Here is a 19,162-nt window from a genome sequence, read left to right as displayed (position 1 = left end):
AGAATCAGACAGAGCCTGAGTGGGGGAGGGTTAGAGAGACAAGGAAATACTTCATCTTTATTTTAAAAAATAAAATAACCCAATCAGGTTTCTAGAAAGGACCTAACAAATCAGTGCTTTACATTACTATCTACAGAAAGCCTTCCCCAATCAGATGTAGATCTTAAATTTCTATAAATCTGTTTTACATTCTATAATCTCCCTCAAAAACAAGTTCTAATGTACAGCTATTTACATTTTATATTAAAATCTGTATCTTTTGGCAGAAAAGAATGATCACAACCCAAAGTAATTAAGAGATATGTCCCTTCCATATTTCCTCAAGCATCATGGATTTCCATTTCTAACCTAAACCCTTAACTATTTTCACTGTCCCTAAATTTACTCCAAAGTGTCCCAATGAACTCAAGAAATAATTTCTGGAACTAAGAGTTTACTTATATAATTAAGATCAAGTATTTCTATTTAATGACTAGCAACTAAGAGTAAAAACTCACAAATCCATGCAGTTGTCACCTTTCAAATAGAAAAATCACATAAACATGCAGCTCTAGAGCTGACAGCACCACCAGATACTAAATAGTCAGGAGGAAGAAATGAGGGATGACCAGAGGCATTCGGAGACTCACAAGAGCCAGAAGATAAAATGGGGAGAAAGAGTAGAAGGAAAAAGAACCCAGGATCATCTTTTCCTTCCTGCTCCTGTCAGCTGGTAATATGAAGGTACACAGATATAAATAAGAACTTGCCTCTACTATGAGAACGCTCTTATTTGACTTCCACAAAGCATAAAGTAGGTACTTTTTTTTTTTTTTTTTTTTTTTTTTTTTACTTTTTTGACACTAACACCATCACCCTTGCTTCAGAATTCTCTTTCTCATGAAAGATACCACTGGGACAAAAAGATTCTGTCTCTTAAAGTCCTTCATTTCCAAGCAATAAATTCCCCCCAAATTGCTTTCCTTTTTCACTGGGTAGTCCATACATGAAATTAGAAATTCACAAACTTTTCTATTTGCCTCATTTGTTCTATAGCCTAATTTCTAAGACAACTTTACTATCTTGGTTTATAATATTGTAACTATAGCAACTTCAATTGTGTCCAAAGACTTAGTGTATAAAAGTCCCTTCTCTCAACCACTAAGTCTTTGAATTTCTGTACCGTTTGCACGTGTGGTGGGTGAATTACAGAAGACTGAGCTGTCTGGATGACCCCCTGAACCTGTACTTGCTCTCCAGGAAGAGGTATAATTGTCACTGGCGCAGATCCTCTTAATGCCATCTAAGAACAAATAAAAATTCAATTAACATATTATACCTATGCATATAAGATAACTGAGTTCTTAACACTGGAAAACATAGTTCAGAGCTTATTATATTTAACCACATCTAGTAACATTAAGTATCTTCTATGGGCCAGAGACTGTACTAGGGGGTTGACGTTACAAACTATAACAAACACAATAAGAACTGTAATAGAAGAGGAAAAGCAGAAAATACCGTTGGAGCAAAGAAAGGGTGCTACTTCATCTGGGTCTTGAAGGATAAACAATTCACTGAAGTTGTATATGGGGGGTGGGGGGGGTTGGGAGGTATCTGGGGCAGAGAACTGATTGTGCAAAAATGTGGAGGCTGCTTAGAACATGTTATTCTGGGGCGACTGGGTGACTCCACTGGTTAAGCATCCAACTTCGGCTCAGGTCACTATTCCACGGTTTGTGAGTTCAAGCCCTGGGTCGGGCTCTGTGCTGACAGTTCAGAGCCTGGAACCTACTTCAGATTCTGTGTCTCCCTCTTTCTCTGCCCCTTGCTCCCTTGCTTGTGATCTGTCTCTCAAAAATAAATAAACATTAAAAAAAAAATTTAGATGGGTGCCAGGCTGGCTCAGTCAGTTAAGCATCCAACTTTGGCTCTGGGTGGCTCAGTCGGTTAAGCATCTAACTTCAGCTCAGGTCATGATCTCATAGTCCAGGAGCTCGAGCCCTGCACTGGGCTTTGTGCTGAGAGCTCAGAGCCTAGATTCTGCTTCAGATTCTGTGTCTCCCTCTCTTCTCTCTGTCCCTCCCCCCGCTTGTGCTTTGTGTCTGTGTGTGTGTGTGTCTCTCTCTCTGTAAGTAATAAAGAAACATTTTAAAAAATTGTAACGTTATTCTGAAAAGATCTGGCTGAAAACCAATCCAGAGATCAAGAGTCAAAAAGTCAGAGAAATATCAACTTTGTGTGGTGTTTTTAAAGAAAAATAAAAAAAAAAAAAAAAGAAAAATCAAATATTTAAAAATAAATAATTCAATTATGAGATTATAATTTATTTCTATGGAAATCCGATGGGATGTCATGGAAATACCACAATAAAATGCTAAGCCAAGAAAGGCCCACCCATCAACCTTCAAGGCTCAGCTCAGGTTCTCTCTCTTCCAAGAAGCTTTCTAATATTTTCAGTTAACAATGACCTCTCAACCTTCCTGTGGACTACTCTGGTCCATACCATCCATCTTAGAGTTAAATAACAAAATCCAAGGCTGCTTCTCAGGTCTTATAAATCAACTTCCTGACTGCTCCCTTCTTTTTTTGTTTGCATAAAGCCCCAAAACAATGCCTTATTCCCTTTCATTGAAGGTTCTTTTCCCCTTCCCAAGATGGGATTAAATTCCAGCCTCATCATCCCCCAAAATGCGCAGGTTGTGAAATTTTGTATATAAAATTTTTTCCGGGTACTGAGAACTGCAAACTGCCACACAAACGATTTCCATCAACCTCTCTCATCACACACTAAAAGACATAAACCAAATTCTAGAACTGCTTTTATCAGCTTACGGCCATATCCCTAGGATGACTCCAGCCCCCTTAAAATGCCTGCCCGAGAAAGCTCAATGCTGCCAAAAAATGTACTGTTTGTTCCAGTTAAAACCTAAGGCCCCTGACCGCACTTTGCTTACAGTGCTTACTTTAGGAAACTTAGAGTTGTAAATCCTTTCTCTGATTCTTGAGATATAAATCTTCCATAACCCAGAAATGTCTCCTCTCAAGACCTGGGAGCCATCCCTTTGAAATGTAATCATCAGCAAGATTAGAGCCCTTGTCTCCCAGTCTCTGTGGGAGAGTAGGAGGGTAACTTTGATAAGCATCAATTAGCAAACACAGACGTCGTAATCACACCCACCGACCAACCTCCCATCCTAACATCTTCAGTACTTGTCCTTTAGCACACCCTGGCATTTAAAAAGTACCTTTTGTTTCAGCAGATTTGAGCTCAATTTTTGCGGCACTCTCTCTTCTCTACTGCCTTCATCTGAATGAAGCATGTCTTGCTACCTTTAACATACGTCTGGCTCTTTCTCTTTGACAGCACCCCATTAGGGGGACACAAAAATTAAAGAGTTAAAATAGGATTCACAAATCTTAAGAGTCCAGCTCTAGAGTTGCCATTACACTCAGAGAAAATAAATGAAGGTCGTCTTATGTTGCAGATGCCAACTGAAGCCAACCATTCAACTAATGGGGAAAGCTTGTGGTGCAATTAATTTACATTTCTACAAGATAAAAGCAATCATTCATTCAGGGTTTCTGGCAATCCTTGTGATTTTGTGCAGATTGTGGGTCTGGCAGGTGGAAAAAAGGCACCAGATTTTGTTTCAGGTATTAGTAATCCCTCACCCTTGTTATCACAGTTCTAACCTCACAAAATACTCATTATTCAGGGTCCCAAAGCCCAGTGTTTTCCTACTCCCTCTCTCAAACTTCATAATCTAAATCCTGAGATCACTCTGAAAAGAGAAAAAGAAGGAGCTGGTCCCCCAATTTTAACATGAGGTTGAAACACAGATGGGGCGCCTGGATGGCTCAGTCAGTAAGTGTCTGACTCCGGCTCAGGTCACGATTTTGTGGTCTGTGAGTTCAAGCCCCGCATCTGGCTCTGTGCTGACAGCTTAAAGCCTGGAGCCTGTTTCAGATTCTGTGTCTCCCTCTCTCTGACCCTCCCCCATTCATGCTCTGTCTCTCTCTGTCTCAAGAATAAATAAACGTTAAAGTCTTTTAACTCTGAAAGGCACACAGGCTTTAGAGACAGATAGCCTTGGGCTGATTTTCAGCTAAAGGCACTCACTAACTCTGCAAATTACTTTACCTTTCAGGACCTTAGCTTCCTCCTTTGAAAATGGAACTAATATCTTTTTCACAGTTATAATGAAGATTAAATGAGTAATAAGGTAAAAACAAAGGGTGGAGGGAAACAGTGAAGAGAAAGAGCCTACATATATTGTCTCTTATTTGGATCCTGGCTCAATAAACTGTTGACAAATATATATGTGCGGATTGTGAGAAAGATGGCAGAGTGGAAGGCTCCTGAGCTCATGTCACTCCACAGACACATGAAGATAACAGCTCCATCTGCGCAACTAACTGAACACGGCCTAAAGACTGGCAGAATAGACCTTCCGCAGTTAAATCATAGAGAGGAGGCCACCTTGAAAAGGGTAAGAGGAGCAGAGAGGGGGTTGAGAACCAACCCCACTGGGGAGACTAATCACAAATGGGAGAGACCCCACAAGCACTGAGAAGCAAGAGGATCACACCCCAGACCAGGTACCCCATGTGCTGGGGACCACGATGGGAAGAGAAGCCTCTCTAACATCTGGCTTTGAAAACCAGTGGGGCTTAACTTTGGGAGCTTTAAAAATCAGTGTGACTTAACTTGAGGTACTTTAAAAATCTGGGCGTAACTCTGGGAGAGCTGGAGGGAGATAGGAAACTGTAAAGAGCCAGCATAATAAATAACTCTGCCTGAGACACAGCATAGAAGCAGCCGTTTGAAAAATGCCTGGGGTACACGTGAAGGAGACAGACTTACTTACTAAAGGGGCAAGGCTCTTCCAGAGATTTCTCCAAGAACAACAGTGAAGGCGAATGACGTGAGCTGGACACTTGCAGGAACCAGTGCTAACTTTACTAGCACCATGTGCCCCACCCCTGTGTTCTCCAGCAAATAGGCCCCATCCACCCACATGCCTCAGGGGGCGTCCCTCAGAAGTAGCTCCCACCCCACCACACCTGGCAAGCAGCCCCAGCAGAGACTGATGCTACTCCAAAGTGACTCCTGCAGGAGAGAGGGGAAGACGGCTACACATGCAAGTGTGCACGCCGTTTGGGCTGCAAGCCTTTTAGCTGGCCACAGAGGGAGAAAAATCCTGCCCATCAGTGTGCCCCCAACTGTGACAGACTGATGGGAGACATCTACCCTGAATGTTGACCCACCCACCAACCAAAACCCCTCAAGTGGCTGAGCACAGAGAAAGCCCTTTGGTGGGCCCGCAGCTGTGGCAGAGAGACTAACCGCAGCCAGCTAGCAGGGCTGCTGGCCATGCACACCTCCTGCCTGTGGAGGCATCAGACCCCTCAACGCTGCAGGGACCAAACCCTGCCCCGCGAGCCCACAACAGGAAAGATGGGTCACTGCAATCAACTGGGTTGAAGGCAAACAGGACTCAGCCACAACAAAAGGGTGCACACGGCCCACATACATAGGAGACACCCTTGGAGCACCTGGCTCTAGAGACAAGGGAACATTTTACTACAGGGCACCACAGGATCTCTTCTACACAAGGCCACTACTTTTAAGACCAGGAGACAGAGCAGACCTCTCTAATACATACAAATAATAAACACTGAGAGTTAGACAAATGAGGAGACAAAGGAATATGTCCCAAAGGACAAAATCAGAGCAAAAGAGCTAAAAGAAACAGGAATAAACAATATGCCTGATAAAGAATTTGAAGTAATAATCATAAAGACACTCACTGGACTTCACAAAAGAGTTATTTTATTTCATCAGAATAAAGAGAAAGGAATCCCAGCCTAACACTAAAGAAAGCCATCTAACCACAAGGGAAGAGATCAAGAGAAGAAAGTAAAAGAGAAGGACTACAAAAACAACTGGAAAACAAGTAACAAAATACCAATAAATACATACCCATCAATAATTACTTTAATGTAAATGAACTTAATGCCCCAAACCAAAGACACAGTGTGACTGAATGGATTTTAAAAAAGACCCACCTGGGGCACCTGGGTGGCTCAGTCGGTTAAGTATCCAGTTAAGCATCGACTTTGGCTCAGGTCATGATTTCACAGTTCGTGAGTTCAAGCCCCATGTTGGGCTCTGTGCTGACAGCTTGGAGCCTAGAGCCTGCTTTGGAATCTGTGTCTCCCTCTCTCTGCCCATCCCCCACTCACGCTGTCTCTCAAAAATAAACATTAAAAAAAATTCAAAATAGGAAGAAAAAAAAAGACCCACCTATTTGGTGCCTACAAGACACTCATTTCAGACCAAAAGACACATGTAGACTGAAAGTGAAGGGCTAGAAAAACATGTACCATGCAAAAGGAAGTGAAAAGAAAAAGGCCAGGATAGCAATACTTATATCACACAAAATAGACTTTAGAACAAAGACTGTAGCAAAAGACAAAGGACACTACATAATGATAAAGGGGAAAAAAACCAACAAGAGGATATAACAACTGTAAATATCTATACACTCAACATAAAAGCAACTAAATACATAAAGCAATTAACAGACATAAACAGAGAAAAAGGACAGTAATATAATTAGTAAGGGACTTCAACACGCCACTTAAATCAATGGATAGATCATCCAGACAGAACAGAAAATCAACAGGGACACTGGCTTTGAATGACACAATAGACCAGATGGACCCAACAGATATATACACAACATTCCATCCAAAACAAGCAGAATACACATTTTTTTTAGTGCACATGCAACATTCTCCAGGACACATCACATTTTAGGACAAAATGAAACTCAATAAATTCGAGAAGACTGAAATCATATCAAGCATCTTTTCAAACACAACTGTATGAAGCTAGAAACCAATTACAAGAAAAAAACACAAAATGAACACAAATTATGTGAAGGCTAAATAACATGCTACCAAACAATAGGTCGACCAAGAAATCAAAGAAGAAAAAAAAATACAGAGACAAAGGAAAATGAAAACACAACAGTCCAAATTCTCTGAGATGCAACAGAAGTAGTTTTAAGAGGGAAGTACATAGCAAAACAGGCCTACCTCAAGAAAAACAAAAAAATCTCAAATAAACAACCTAAACTTACACCAGAAAACTAGAAAAAGAACAGAGCCCAAAGCTAGAAGAAGGAAGGAAATACAAAGATTATATCAGCAATAAATGAAATAGAAACTTGAAAAAAAAATAGAAAAGATCAATGAAACCAGGAACTGATTCTTTGAAAAGATAAAACAAAATTGATAAACCTTTAGCCAGATTCATCAGGAGAAAAAAATACAGGACTCAAAATCAGAGATGAAGAGAAATAACGGACACCACAGAGATTATAAGAGAATTATTAGAAGAGATTATAAGGATTATAAGAGAATATTATGAAAATGTATGTGCCAACAAATCAGACAACCTAGAAAGTGGATAAATTCCTAGAAACATATAATCTTCCAAAATAAAGAGTAACAAATAGAAAATTTGAACAGACTGATTACTAATGATACTGAGTCAGTAATAAAAAAAAACTCCCAACAAACAAAAGTCAAGGACCAACTGGCTTCACTGGTGAATTCTACCCAACATTTAAAGAGTTAACAACTATTCTCCTCAAACTATTCCAAAAAAATAGAAGAGGAAAAGAAGCTTCCAAATTCACTCTATGAGGCCAGCATTATCCTGATACCAAAACCAGACAAACTCTACAAAAAAAAGAAAACTACAAGCCAATATCTCTGATGAACATAGATGCAAAAGCCCTCAACAAAACAAAACATTGGCAAACTGAATTCAACGATACATTAAAAGCAATCATTTACCAAAATCAAGCAGGATTTATTCCAGGGATGCAAGGGTGTTCACGATTTGCAAATCAATCAGCATGATACATCACATAATAAGAGAAAGGATAAAAGCCATATTATCATCTCAACAGATGCCAAAGAGTATTTGACAAAATACAATAACCATTCATGCTAAAAACTCTTGACAAAGATTTAGAGAGAACATACCTCAACATAATAAAGGCCATGTATGACAAACCTACAGCTAACATCATATTCAATATTGAAAAACAGAGCTTTTCCTCTAAAGACTGGGAACAAGACAAAGATGTCCACTCTCACAACTTTTATTCAATATAGTACTGGGAGTCCTACCCACAGCAATCAGACAAGAAAAATTAATAAAAGGCATTCAAATTGATAAAGAAGAAGTAAAAACAGCACTATTTGCAGATGACATGATACTACATATAGAAAACCCTAAAGACTCCACCAAAAAGCTATTAGAACTGATAAAATTCAGTAAAGCTGTAGGATGGAAAATTAATATACAGAAATCTGCTGCATTTCTATACAATAATGATGAAATAGCAGAAAAAGAAAACAATTCCATTTACAATTCTATCAAAAATAATAAAATATTGGGGCATCTGGCTGGCTCAGTCAGTACAGCATGTGACACTTGATCTCAGGGTTGTGGGTGCGAGCCCCATGATGAATGTAGAGATTACTTGAAAACAAAAAAAATCTTTACAACAACAACAATGGGGCTCCTAGGGTGGCTAAGTCAGTTGAGCATCTGACTCTTGATTTCAGCTCAGGTCATGATACCAGGGTCATGGGATCGAGCTCCACATCAGGCTCCTTGCTGAATGTGGAGCCTGCTTGAGATTCTTTCTCTCTCTCTCTGCTCCTCTCCCCTACTCTCTCTCTAAAATAAAAAACAACAACTTTGTACCCATTAAACAATAATTTCCTATACCCCTCCTCCTAACTCTTTGGCAAGCCCTTGGCAACCACCATTAAAACCACCACCACCACCACCTAGGGATAAACTTAACCAAGGAGGTGAAAAACTTGTACTCTGAAAACGATAAAACACTGATAAAAATAAATTGAAATGACACAAACAAATGGAAAAATATGACATGTTTATTGACTGGAAGAATATTGTTAAAATGTTCATACTACCCAAAGCAATTTATAAATTCAATGCAATCCCTATCAAAAGAGCCACAGCATTTTTCACAGAACTAGAATAAACAATCCTAAAATCTGTATGGAACCACAAAAGACTCCAAACACCCAAAGAGATCCTGAGAAAGAATAACAAAGCTGAAGGAACCCAGATTTCAAAATATATTACAAAGCTATCGTAATCATATATCAACAGAACAAAGAGTCCAAAAATAAACCCACACTTATATGGTCAATTAACCTACTACAAAGGAAGACTATGTAACGGAGAAAAGATAGCCTCTTCAACAAATAGTGCTGAGAAAACTGTATAGCTACGTGCAACAAATTGAAACTGGACCACTTTCTTTTACCACACATAAAAATAAACTCACAATGAATTAAATACCTAAATGTGACCTGAAACTAACTATAAAACTCCGGCAATAACATTGGCTTTAGCAACATTTTTCTAGATATGTCTCCTCAGGTAAGGGAAACAAAAGCAAAAATAAACTATTGGAAACATACCAAAATTAAAAACTTTTGCACAGCAAAGGAAATCATTAACACTAATTGATTAGTGGGTTGAAAAGGCAACCCACTGAAATGGAGAAGATATTTGAAAATGATCCCTGATAAGGGATTAATATCCAAAATAAATAAAGAAGTTCTACAATTCAAAACCAAAACCACAAATAACCGGAGTAAAAAAACTGTACATCTGAATAAACATTTTTTTTCAAAGATATACAGGTGTCCAACAGACACATTAAAAAATTATCAATATCACTAATAATCAGAGAAATGCAAATCAAAACCACAATGAGGTATCATTTTATGCCTGTCAGATGTAGAATCAAGAAGACAAGAAATCACAAGTGTTGGTGAGGATGTGAAGAAAAACGAACGTCATGCACTGCTGGCGGGAACATAAATTGGTACAGGAACTATGGGAAACAGTATGGAAGTTCCTTAAAAAATGAAAAGTAAAATACTGTATGATCCAGTAATTCCACTACTGGGTATTTACCCAAAGAAAACAAAGACACTAATTCAAAAAGATATATGTACCTCTATGTTTTTGCAGCATTATTTACAATAGTGAAGGTATGGAAGCAACCCAAGTGTCCACAGACAGATAAAATGGAAAGAGAAGATGTGATATATACACACAATGGAATGGTACTCAGCCATAAAAAAGAATGAGATCTTGACATGTGTGACAGCATGGATGGACCCAGAGGATATTATGCTAAATGTAGTAAGTCAAACAGAAAAAGACAGAGATTGTATGATTTCACCTTTATGTAGAATAGAAAAAACAGACTCTAAAATACAGAGAACTGATGGTTGCCAGAGGGGAGGTTGGAGGAGGATGGATTGAAATAGATAAAGGGGATTAAGAGGTAAAAACTTTCAGTTATAAAATAAATAAGTCAAGGGGATGTAAAGTAAGCATAGGTAATATAGTCATTAATATTGTAGTAACATTGTTTGGTGACAAATGGTGACTACACATCACGATAAGCAGTGAGTGATGTATAGTACTACTGAATCAGGAGCACCTGTGGGATCGAGCCTTGTGTCAGCCTCCTTGATGAGCATGCAGCCTGCTTGGGATTCTTGCTCTCTCTCCCTCTGCCCCTCTCCCTGTCTGGTGTACTCTTTTGTTTTCTCTAAAATAAAAATTAAAAAAAAAAAAGAACTACTGAATCAATATGTTGTACATCTGAAACTAATATGACATTGTATGTTAATTTTACTTCAATTAAAAAAAAATTTGGGGGGAGAAAGCAAGAGAGTGCACGAGTGGGTGAGAGGGGTGGGGGGGGGGGGAGGGGAGCAGAGAGAGAGAGAGAAAGAGACCAGAAAGAGAGAGAGGGGGGAGAATCCCAGATGCAGGGCTCAATCCTATGACCCTGGGATCATGACCTGAGCAGAAATAAAGAGTTGGGACACTCAACCAACTAAGCTACCTAGGCACCCTTAAATTTTTTTAAGTATGTGTGTGCACATACAATAAATAACAATCAGGTAATAAATAACAATCAGGAGAATCTTAAACACTGAATGGATATTTGGCAATATTAAGTAATAATTCCTTTAGGTGTGATGATAGTATTGTGGTTTTGGTTTTTTTAAAGGAGTCCTCATAATTCAGAGAAATGTATTGAACTACTGAAGGCTAAAATGATGATATTTAGGATATGTTTCAATATAATCCATTTGGTTGGTGGGGTAGGTAGGGGGAGGACAAGAAGCCCTGAGTTAATAAATGCTCAAAGTGGGTCATAAGAGCCATGAGAGTTCAACCTAATAACGTCTTATTCTGGGGGCACCTGGGTAGTTCAGTAGGTTAAGTCTCCGACTCAGCTCAAGTCATGATCTCATAGTTCGTGAGTACAGCCCCACACTGGGCTCGCTGTTGTCAGCACAGAGGCTGTGCTGACAGCTCAGAGCCTGGAGCCTGCTTCAGACTCTGACTCCCTTTCTCTATGCCCCTCCCCTGCTTGTGTTCTGTCTTTATACATACATATATACATAAATCTCTTATTCTGAATATGTTTTAAATTGTCCATAGTAAGTTTTTTGAAAAGTACCCAGCACAATAGTGACCACAACAGTGGTTGGTCCTATTTAGCTGCAGAGCCCAGTGCTCTTTTCCAAGACACCCTGTGCCTCCTGATGCCAAGCAAAGAGTTTACAACCTCTCACTCTATGTTCTCAGTTTGCTTCCAACATATCAAGTATATTTGTTTTGCTTTTTCATTTCAAGGAAAAAGAAGAAACAAGACTGTTTTGACATTTGAGATTATGATTTGTTAATTACTACAGCATCAACGGTGGCATATCCTTAAGTCCAGGGTATCTGCTCAGTTCTTAATGGACTGGAGCCATTAATTCAAAATACAAATGAAAAATAAAATGAACCAGATAATTACATCTAAGTTTGTTATTTAATGTAAAGATAATTTAACCATAACTTTGTGGTTTTAAATTTTTTTCTGTAATTAAGTGTATGCTGTACTTGCTCCAAAATGTCACTCTTCCTAAGTCTCAAAAGATTCAAATGATCTTTGGAAAGTTAGGATTTACACATGGTAAACAGAAGTGACTGGATAAGAATTCACATTCAACTACATGCTTTCAGAATGCCAAATCCATGTATCTCCTATATACCTACCTACTTAATAGTTTTCTTTAAAGTATTTCCTTTGTAGACTCAAATGCACTTAAAAAAAAAAAAACAAAACTTTTTTTACTATAAGTAAAAACTAGTACCATTTGCCATAACTCTATGGGAAATATAAAAATAAATATAATCAAAACAATGTTGTTACTAAATATTGCATTTTTTAATGTTTATTTTTGACAAAGAGTGCAAGCAGGGGAGGGGCAGAGAGAGGGGAACAGAGGATCTGAAGCAGGCTCTGTGCTGACAGCAGCAAGCCCAATGTGGGGCTTGAACTCACGAACCACATGATTGTGACCTGAGCTGAAGTTGGATGTTCAACCGACTGGCTCTTGGTTTCGGCTCAGGTCACGATCTCACAGTTTATGAGCTCAAGCCCCAGGTCAGGCTCTGTGCTGACAGCATGGAGCCTGCTTGGGATTCATTCATTCATTCATTCATTCATTCATTCATTCTCATTCTCTCTCCCCCTCTCTCTCTCTGCCCCTCCCCTGCTCGTGCTGTCTCTGTTTCTCTCAAAATAAACTTTAAAGAAATGTATATTGTATTTTTAATTTAAAAACCACACAAAACATGGGATCCCAATAGTTCTCCAGTGGAAAAAAATAAATAAAAATAAAAAATAAAATAAAATAAAATAAAAACCACACAAAACAATTCTTAAACACCTACTAAAAAACTCATCATGGTCTACAAAGCCCTGCACAGACTGTCTCCTTCCTCCCTCTCCTGCTTCATCTTAAACATGTTCTCCTAGTTCTGCCCACAGTGGAGCCTGACAGTTGCTTTTACTTCTGCTCCCTCCCAAGGCCTTGGCATAGACATTCCCTCACATGCCTAGAAAGGTCTTCCCTTCATTCCTGTAAGTTAACACCTACTCATCCTTCAGATTTCAACTCTAGCATCATTTCCTTAGAAAAGCTGTCCTATTCCCCACAAAGTCAAATCCCCTATCATATAGACTCTCATATTATCCTATGTCTTTATGCATGATCTTTTGCGCTTCTCAGTGTTAGTTTTATCTGGGTGAGTATCTGGTCCGTGTGTTGTCTCCTTCACCAGACAGCAAGTGCTCTGAAGATGAGGAACTTGCCTCTTTTTGCTCCACACTGTATTCTCAAGCTAGGGTCTTAACCCAACTGGCACATGTGATGCTGAACAAATTAAGTTTTGCAAATTAATGAAATATTTTCTGATTTTGGACACTATAACTTAGTGAAGTTATTACTGTGCTTTCTTCTGGATGTATCTTTGACTTTTCTAACTCGAATTCTACATTTCCTCACTTCAGGGCATTTGACCAATATTTTTATTTCCAGCCAAGCAATGTAAGGGGTGGAACACAGGAGATGATGCTAACCTTCCCATCTTCTTCATGTCAACATGGCCAGAGAGAAATGTTTTCTGTTCTAAGTTTGAATAGGTCATTCTCATTGCTGACAATCCATCTTGTTCCATCCAATGCCCTAACTTTCAAATAAGCAACCTGGTATCTTTGAATTCAACACATTAAAACAAAAATGTGGGTGCCTGGGTGACTCAGTTAAGCGTCTGACCCTTGATTTCAGCTCAGGACATGATCTCACAATTTTTGAGTTTGAGCTCCACATCAGGTTCTGCACATGTGTTCCCCTGCTCATGTGTTCTCTCTCTCAAAATAAATAAATTAAAAAAAAATAACATAATAAAAATGTTCATCTATGCACCACTTAAAGAGATGTGGAGTCCCACCAGTGGTGGAATGTATACTGTATTTTGCGAAACACTACACTAGAGAATAGGGGTGGGGGTGGTCAGGTAAGCAAACCCAGGCAACACTGTTTTGAATATCAGGACTAAGAGTTTAGATTAAATAGATAACAAGACCCAGTAAGTGTCACCTCTCTGCCAGGCACTGTGCTACACCTTCAAAATAAAAAAGACAATAGACAGTCACTGCCTTCAGAGCCAATCACAAAGAAACCAATTAAAAAGTTTTAAACATACTGTTTCAGTACACATATGCCTCAACATATGGCATTTATTTGTTCTCAAAAGCCTGGCTAAAAAGTAAATTTCACACCAAAAAAAAAAAAAAAAGTATGAGAATGGGGTTGGGTGGAAAGATATATGTGACAAAAGTAAAAGAATAAAATCATCTAGTTTTCTGTCATCTAGGAAAAAAATGCTGGGAAGACAGAAACAAGGAGAAAGCAGGACAAAAAGGATATATTCTTATATCCTTCTGGTTGAAGGATATAACCTAATTCTCTATGGGTCTCTTGTATTTCTGTATGTCTTCCAAGCAGAGGCAACTTCTGTTCTGGACTCTTTTCAAGGATGTTTGTATGGTGAACATCTTTGAAAGATAAGTTAGTATCTGGACAAGAGAAAGACAAATCTGGACAGATCTGTTTGCTGTCCAGAATAATAAAAGTAATGTCTCCTCTAGGGCAAAGTTTGGACAGGTGTGCTAGCAGCTTTCTTTAAAAGTTTGGGGTTTCCTTTTTATTTGAGAGAGAGAGACAGGGAGGGAGGGAGGGAGGGAGGGAGACAGGGGGAGAGGGAGAGGGAGAGGGAGAGGGAGAGGGAAAGAGAGAATGAATATATCTTAAGCAGGCTCCACACACAGCACAGAGCCCAACACAGGGCTTGATCTCACGACCATGAGATCATGACCTGAACCGAAATGAAGAGCTGGCTGCTAAACTGACTGAGCCACCCAGGTGCTTCAAAAGTCTGGGATTTCTTAAGCCTGAAGTCTCCCCTGAGCAATGATGCAAACTCTACAGTATTCCATGCAACTTGGAGGGCAAGGGGAACTGAGCAAACATGAGACTCATGCTATTTGCTAAGCCACGAGTTATAAAAGCCCTTTTTTCTGAACCAGAATTCTCATGTCTTCTGCCAGCATCCATGAAACTGAGGCAACCTAGCTTATCAGCTTGCACACAGTGTAAAATGTCAGACCTTTCATATTTCTTGACATTTCTCTGTCCTCTGCTTCACTTATGTTCTGAAGACTCTAGATTCTAAATCACCAGGGCAAAGTTTTAGGACAAGAACAAATAAAGAATAAACAGAATTGCTTATTCAAGGCAGAGATGAACTGACTGCTCTCAAAGGAGAAGGGGGTACGAAAGGCCAGGGTTTTTTCTATGTAAAGATAGGACACCCCCTATTAACCTGGGACTTCCAAAGGGCCACACCCTCAAGGTAAGGTAAAAGGAGGAAAGTTGCATGGATATGGGGAAGGGAAGGGCTGAAGATGTAACTAGCTCTCCAGCAGACTTATGGCCTATAATAACATTACTTAGGGGAAAAAAGAGCCTCGAGGCACCTGGATGGCTCAGCTGGTTGAGCATCTTGAATTGGACTCATGCCATGATTCCAGGGTTGTGGGATTGAGCCTCACACGCTGTGTGTGGAGACTGCTTAAGATTATCTCTCTCCCCCTCTGTTCTCTCCTACTCATACACTCTCTATAAATTAAAATAAAATAAAGGGGGGAAAAAAGAGCTTCAAATGCTAAAAATGGTTCCCCAGGTACCTGGTAACAGTAAATTCTCTCTGAGAAATTGACTCTCATCCTTGGCCACAAATAATTCTCATAAACAATTTTTTCAAGTTCAACAGGTACTAAAGAATAAAAAATAACTAATCATACAAAGTAGCATGAACAAAAAGCAAAAACAAGGGAGAATAGAATCGGACCCAAGTGATTTTGGATACTGACATAATCAGGCACATCTTATAAAATAATTATGCTAACTATGTTTAAAGAAGCAGACTGTTTCAAAATAAACTTGAAAATATCTTCAGAAAAGAGAAAACTACAGTATATTGGAAAATGAATCACATATACCACATTAGAGTTAAAAGGAGAATTAATGAACTGGATGACAGAAAAGAAGAAATTATATGAACTGCAACAGAGACAGATGCAAAACACATAAAAAGTTAAGAGACATGGAAGATAGAGTGAGAAGGACAAAGAGATGTTCAAAGGCACAAGGTGAAGAGATAACAGCTGAAAATGTTATATAACTAATGACAGACACCAATCCATAGATTCAAGAAGCTTAGTAACTCCCATGTGGAATAAACAAAAAGAGTTCTATACATAAACACAGCACAGTGGAAGCTGCAGAACACCTGAAGATAAAGAGAAGACTATAAAAGCCACCAAAGGGAAAAAAAAAAGACAGATTATATTTAAAATAGCAATCGGGGTGCTGGGGTGGCTCAGTCAGTTAAGCGTCCGACTTTGGCTCAGGTCACGATCTTGCAGTTCTTGAGTTTGAGCCCCGTGTTGGGCTCTGTGCTGACAGCTCGGAGCCTGGAGCCTGCTTCAGATTCTGTCTCCCTCTCATATGCCTTCTCTCTCTCTCTCTCTCTCTCTCTCTCTCTCTCTCTCTCAAAAATAAACATTAAAAAAAATTTTTTTAAGAATGATGAAATAGGTATTTTTAACAAAGAAGTCACCACACCAGCAGACTTATATCAAAAGAAATTCTAAAGCAGTTCTCAATAAGGAATAATTCTGACCCCTACGAACATTTGGTAACATCTGGGGACTTTTTGGGTTGTCAAAATGTGGAGTGCTGCTGACATCTAGTGGGCAGAGGCTAGAAATGCTGCTAACAATCACACAATGCACAGTCTCCCACAACAAAGAACTACCCAGCCCCAAACATCTATGGTGCTGAGGTTTTCTAAAGCATATACTTAAGGTTTATTAAAAAAAAAAAAAAGGAATTCTCGAATGAAATCTTAAGACATGTATGGTGGAATGAACAGCAAAGAAAGTGATAAGTATGTGGGAAAAAACATACTTTGCATGAAATAATTATGATGTTTTATGGAATTAAAAGACAAAAAAATAAAATTAACTCCTAATAATGGTAATAAGTTAGAAAGAGGATAAATGAAAATAAATGTTCTAAAGTTACTGGATCATCTAAGAAAGAGAAAAGGTATTAACTTTAAACTTTACTAAGTAGGTGTGCTGTAATTAGGATAATCACTAAAAAAATAAAATAAAAAAGTAATAAGTTTATGTGCAGTCCAAACTGATACAAGAATGAGCAAACAAAATGAGAAGAAATGATTCAAAAGACAAGAAGGGGAAGAAAAAGAAACATGGAACATGTGGATCAAAAGCATAAGGTAAGATAGCAGGTCTAAACCTACATGTTATCAGTAATCGTGTTAAATGTACATGGACCAAAAGTTCTCTGTTAAAAGTCTAGAAGACTAACACCCAAAAAACAAATAATCCAGTGAAGAAATGGGCAGAAGACATGAACAGACACTTTTCCAAAGAAGACATCCAGATGGCTAAAAGACACATGAAAGGAGGTGCAACATCACTCACCATCAGAAAAATATAAAACAAAACCACAATGAGACCACCTCACACCAGTCAAAATGGCTAAAATTAAAAACTCAGGAAACAACAGATGTTGGTGAAGATGCAGAGAAAGGAGATCCCTTTTGCACTGCTGGTGGGAATGCAAACTGGTGCAGCCACTTTGGAAAACATTATGGAGGGCCCTCAAAAAATTAAAAAAAGAACTACCCTATGACCCAGCAATTGCACTACTAGGTATTTATCCAAAGGATACAAAAATGCTGATTCGAAGGGGCACATGCACCCCAATGTTTGTAACAGTGCTATCGACAATAGCAAAGTATGGAAAGAGCCCAAATGTCCATCAATGGATGAATGGATAAAGAAGATGTGGTATATGTGTGTGTATATGTATATGTATATATATACACACACACACATATATATACATATACATGTATACACACACACACACACACACACACACACACACACACACACACTGGAGTATTACTCGGCAATCAAAAAGAATGAAATCTTGCCATCTGCAACTACATGGATGGAACTGGAGAGTATTATGCTAAGCAAAATTAGAGAAAGACAAATATCATATGACTTCATTCATATGAGGAATTTAAGATACAAAACAAATGAACATACGAGAAGGGAAACAAAAATAATATAAAAACAGGGCGGGGGTCAAAACATAAAAGACTCTTAAATAATAGAGAACAAACAGGGTTTCTGGAGGGGTTGTGGGAGGGGGGATAGTCTAAATGGGTAAGGGCATTAAGGAATCTACTTCTTAAATCATTGTTGCACCATATGCTGACTAACTTGGATGTAAATTAAACAATAAATAAATTAAAAAATAAAATTAAATAAAAATTAAAATAATATAGAAGCTGTGGTGTATACATATAATAGAATATTACTCAGCAACCAAAGAGAATGAAATCTAGCCATTTCCAACAACATGAATGGAATTAGAATGTATTACGCTAAGTAAAATAAGTCAGAGAAAGACAAATATAGGATTTCACTCATGTGGAATTTAAGAAACAAAACAGATGAACACAGAGGAAGGGAAGGAAAAATAATATAAATAGAGGGAGGCAAACCATAAGACACTCTTAAATACAGAAAACAAACTGAGGGTTGCTGGAGGGGAGGCGCATGGGGGGAATGGGCTAAACGGATGATGAGCATTAATTAAGGAGGGCACTTATTGGGATGAGTTATACGTAAGTGATGAATCACTGGGTTTTACTCCTAAAACCAGTATTATACTGTATGTTAACTAACTTGAATTAAAAAAAAAAAATCTAAGAGACTACAATGGCATAACTATTCAGCCATAAAAAAAGAATGCAACCTTGCCATCTGCAACAACATGGATAGACCTTCAGGGCATTATACTAAGTAAAATTAAGTCAGAGAAAGACAAATAACCTATGATCTCAGGTATATGTGAAATCTAAAGCAAACAAACAAAAACCTGAACTCACACAGAGAACAAATTTGTAAGTGCCAGAGTTGGGGGGTGGGAGTAAGTGAAATGGTGAACGTAGTCAAAAGGTACAAACTTCCAGTTAAATAAGTCAGGGGCGCCTGGGTGGCTCGGTTGGTTAGGCAACCAACTT

General features: G+C 38.6%; 1 protein-coding gene across 11 annotated transcripts in view; it reads right to left on the bottom strand.

Moving 5' to 3' along the window:
* ATF1 (activating transcription factor 1) overlaps positions 1-19,162 on the bottom strand; it is a 79,288-nt gene that overhangs the window by 29,897 nt on the left and 30,229 nt on the right. For 7 of the 11 annotated variants that reach the window (XR_003413110.2, XM_027036128.2, XM_027036129.2 and 4 more), the window contains one exon: positions 1,163-1,282. The exons of the other annotated variants lie outside the window; for them this stretch is intronic. Coding sequence is in view for 6 of the 7 variants with exons in the window: in XM_027036128.2 (XP_026891929.1) it covers positions 1,163-1,282 (120 nt within the window). In the remaining variant the exon portion in view is untranslated. The remainder of the gene's footprint in view (positions 1-1,162; positions 1,283-19,162) is intronic. 11 annotated transcript variants of the gene reach the window in all.

The sequence above is a fragment of the Acinonyx jubatus genome, chromosome B4 (genome assembly GCF_027475565.1).
Source record: "Acinonyx jubatus isolate Ajub_Pintada_27869175 chromosome B4, VMU_Ajub_asm_v1.0, whole genome shotgun sequence".
Classification (NCBI taxonomy): Eukaryota; Metazoa; Chordata; class Mammalia; order Carnivora; family Felidae; genus Acinonyx; species Acinonyx jubatus.
Note: the sequence above shows the minus strand (reverse complement) of the source record. Positions and strands in the feature narration are given on the sequence as shown.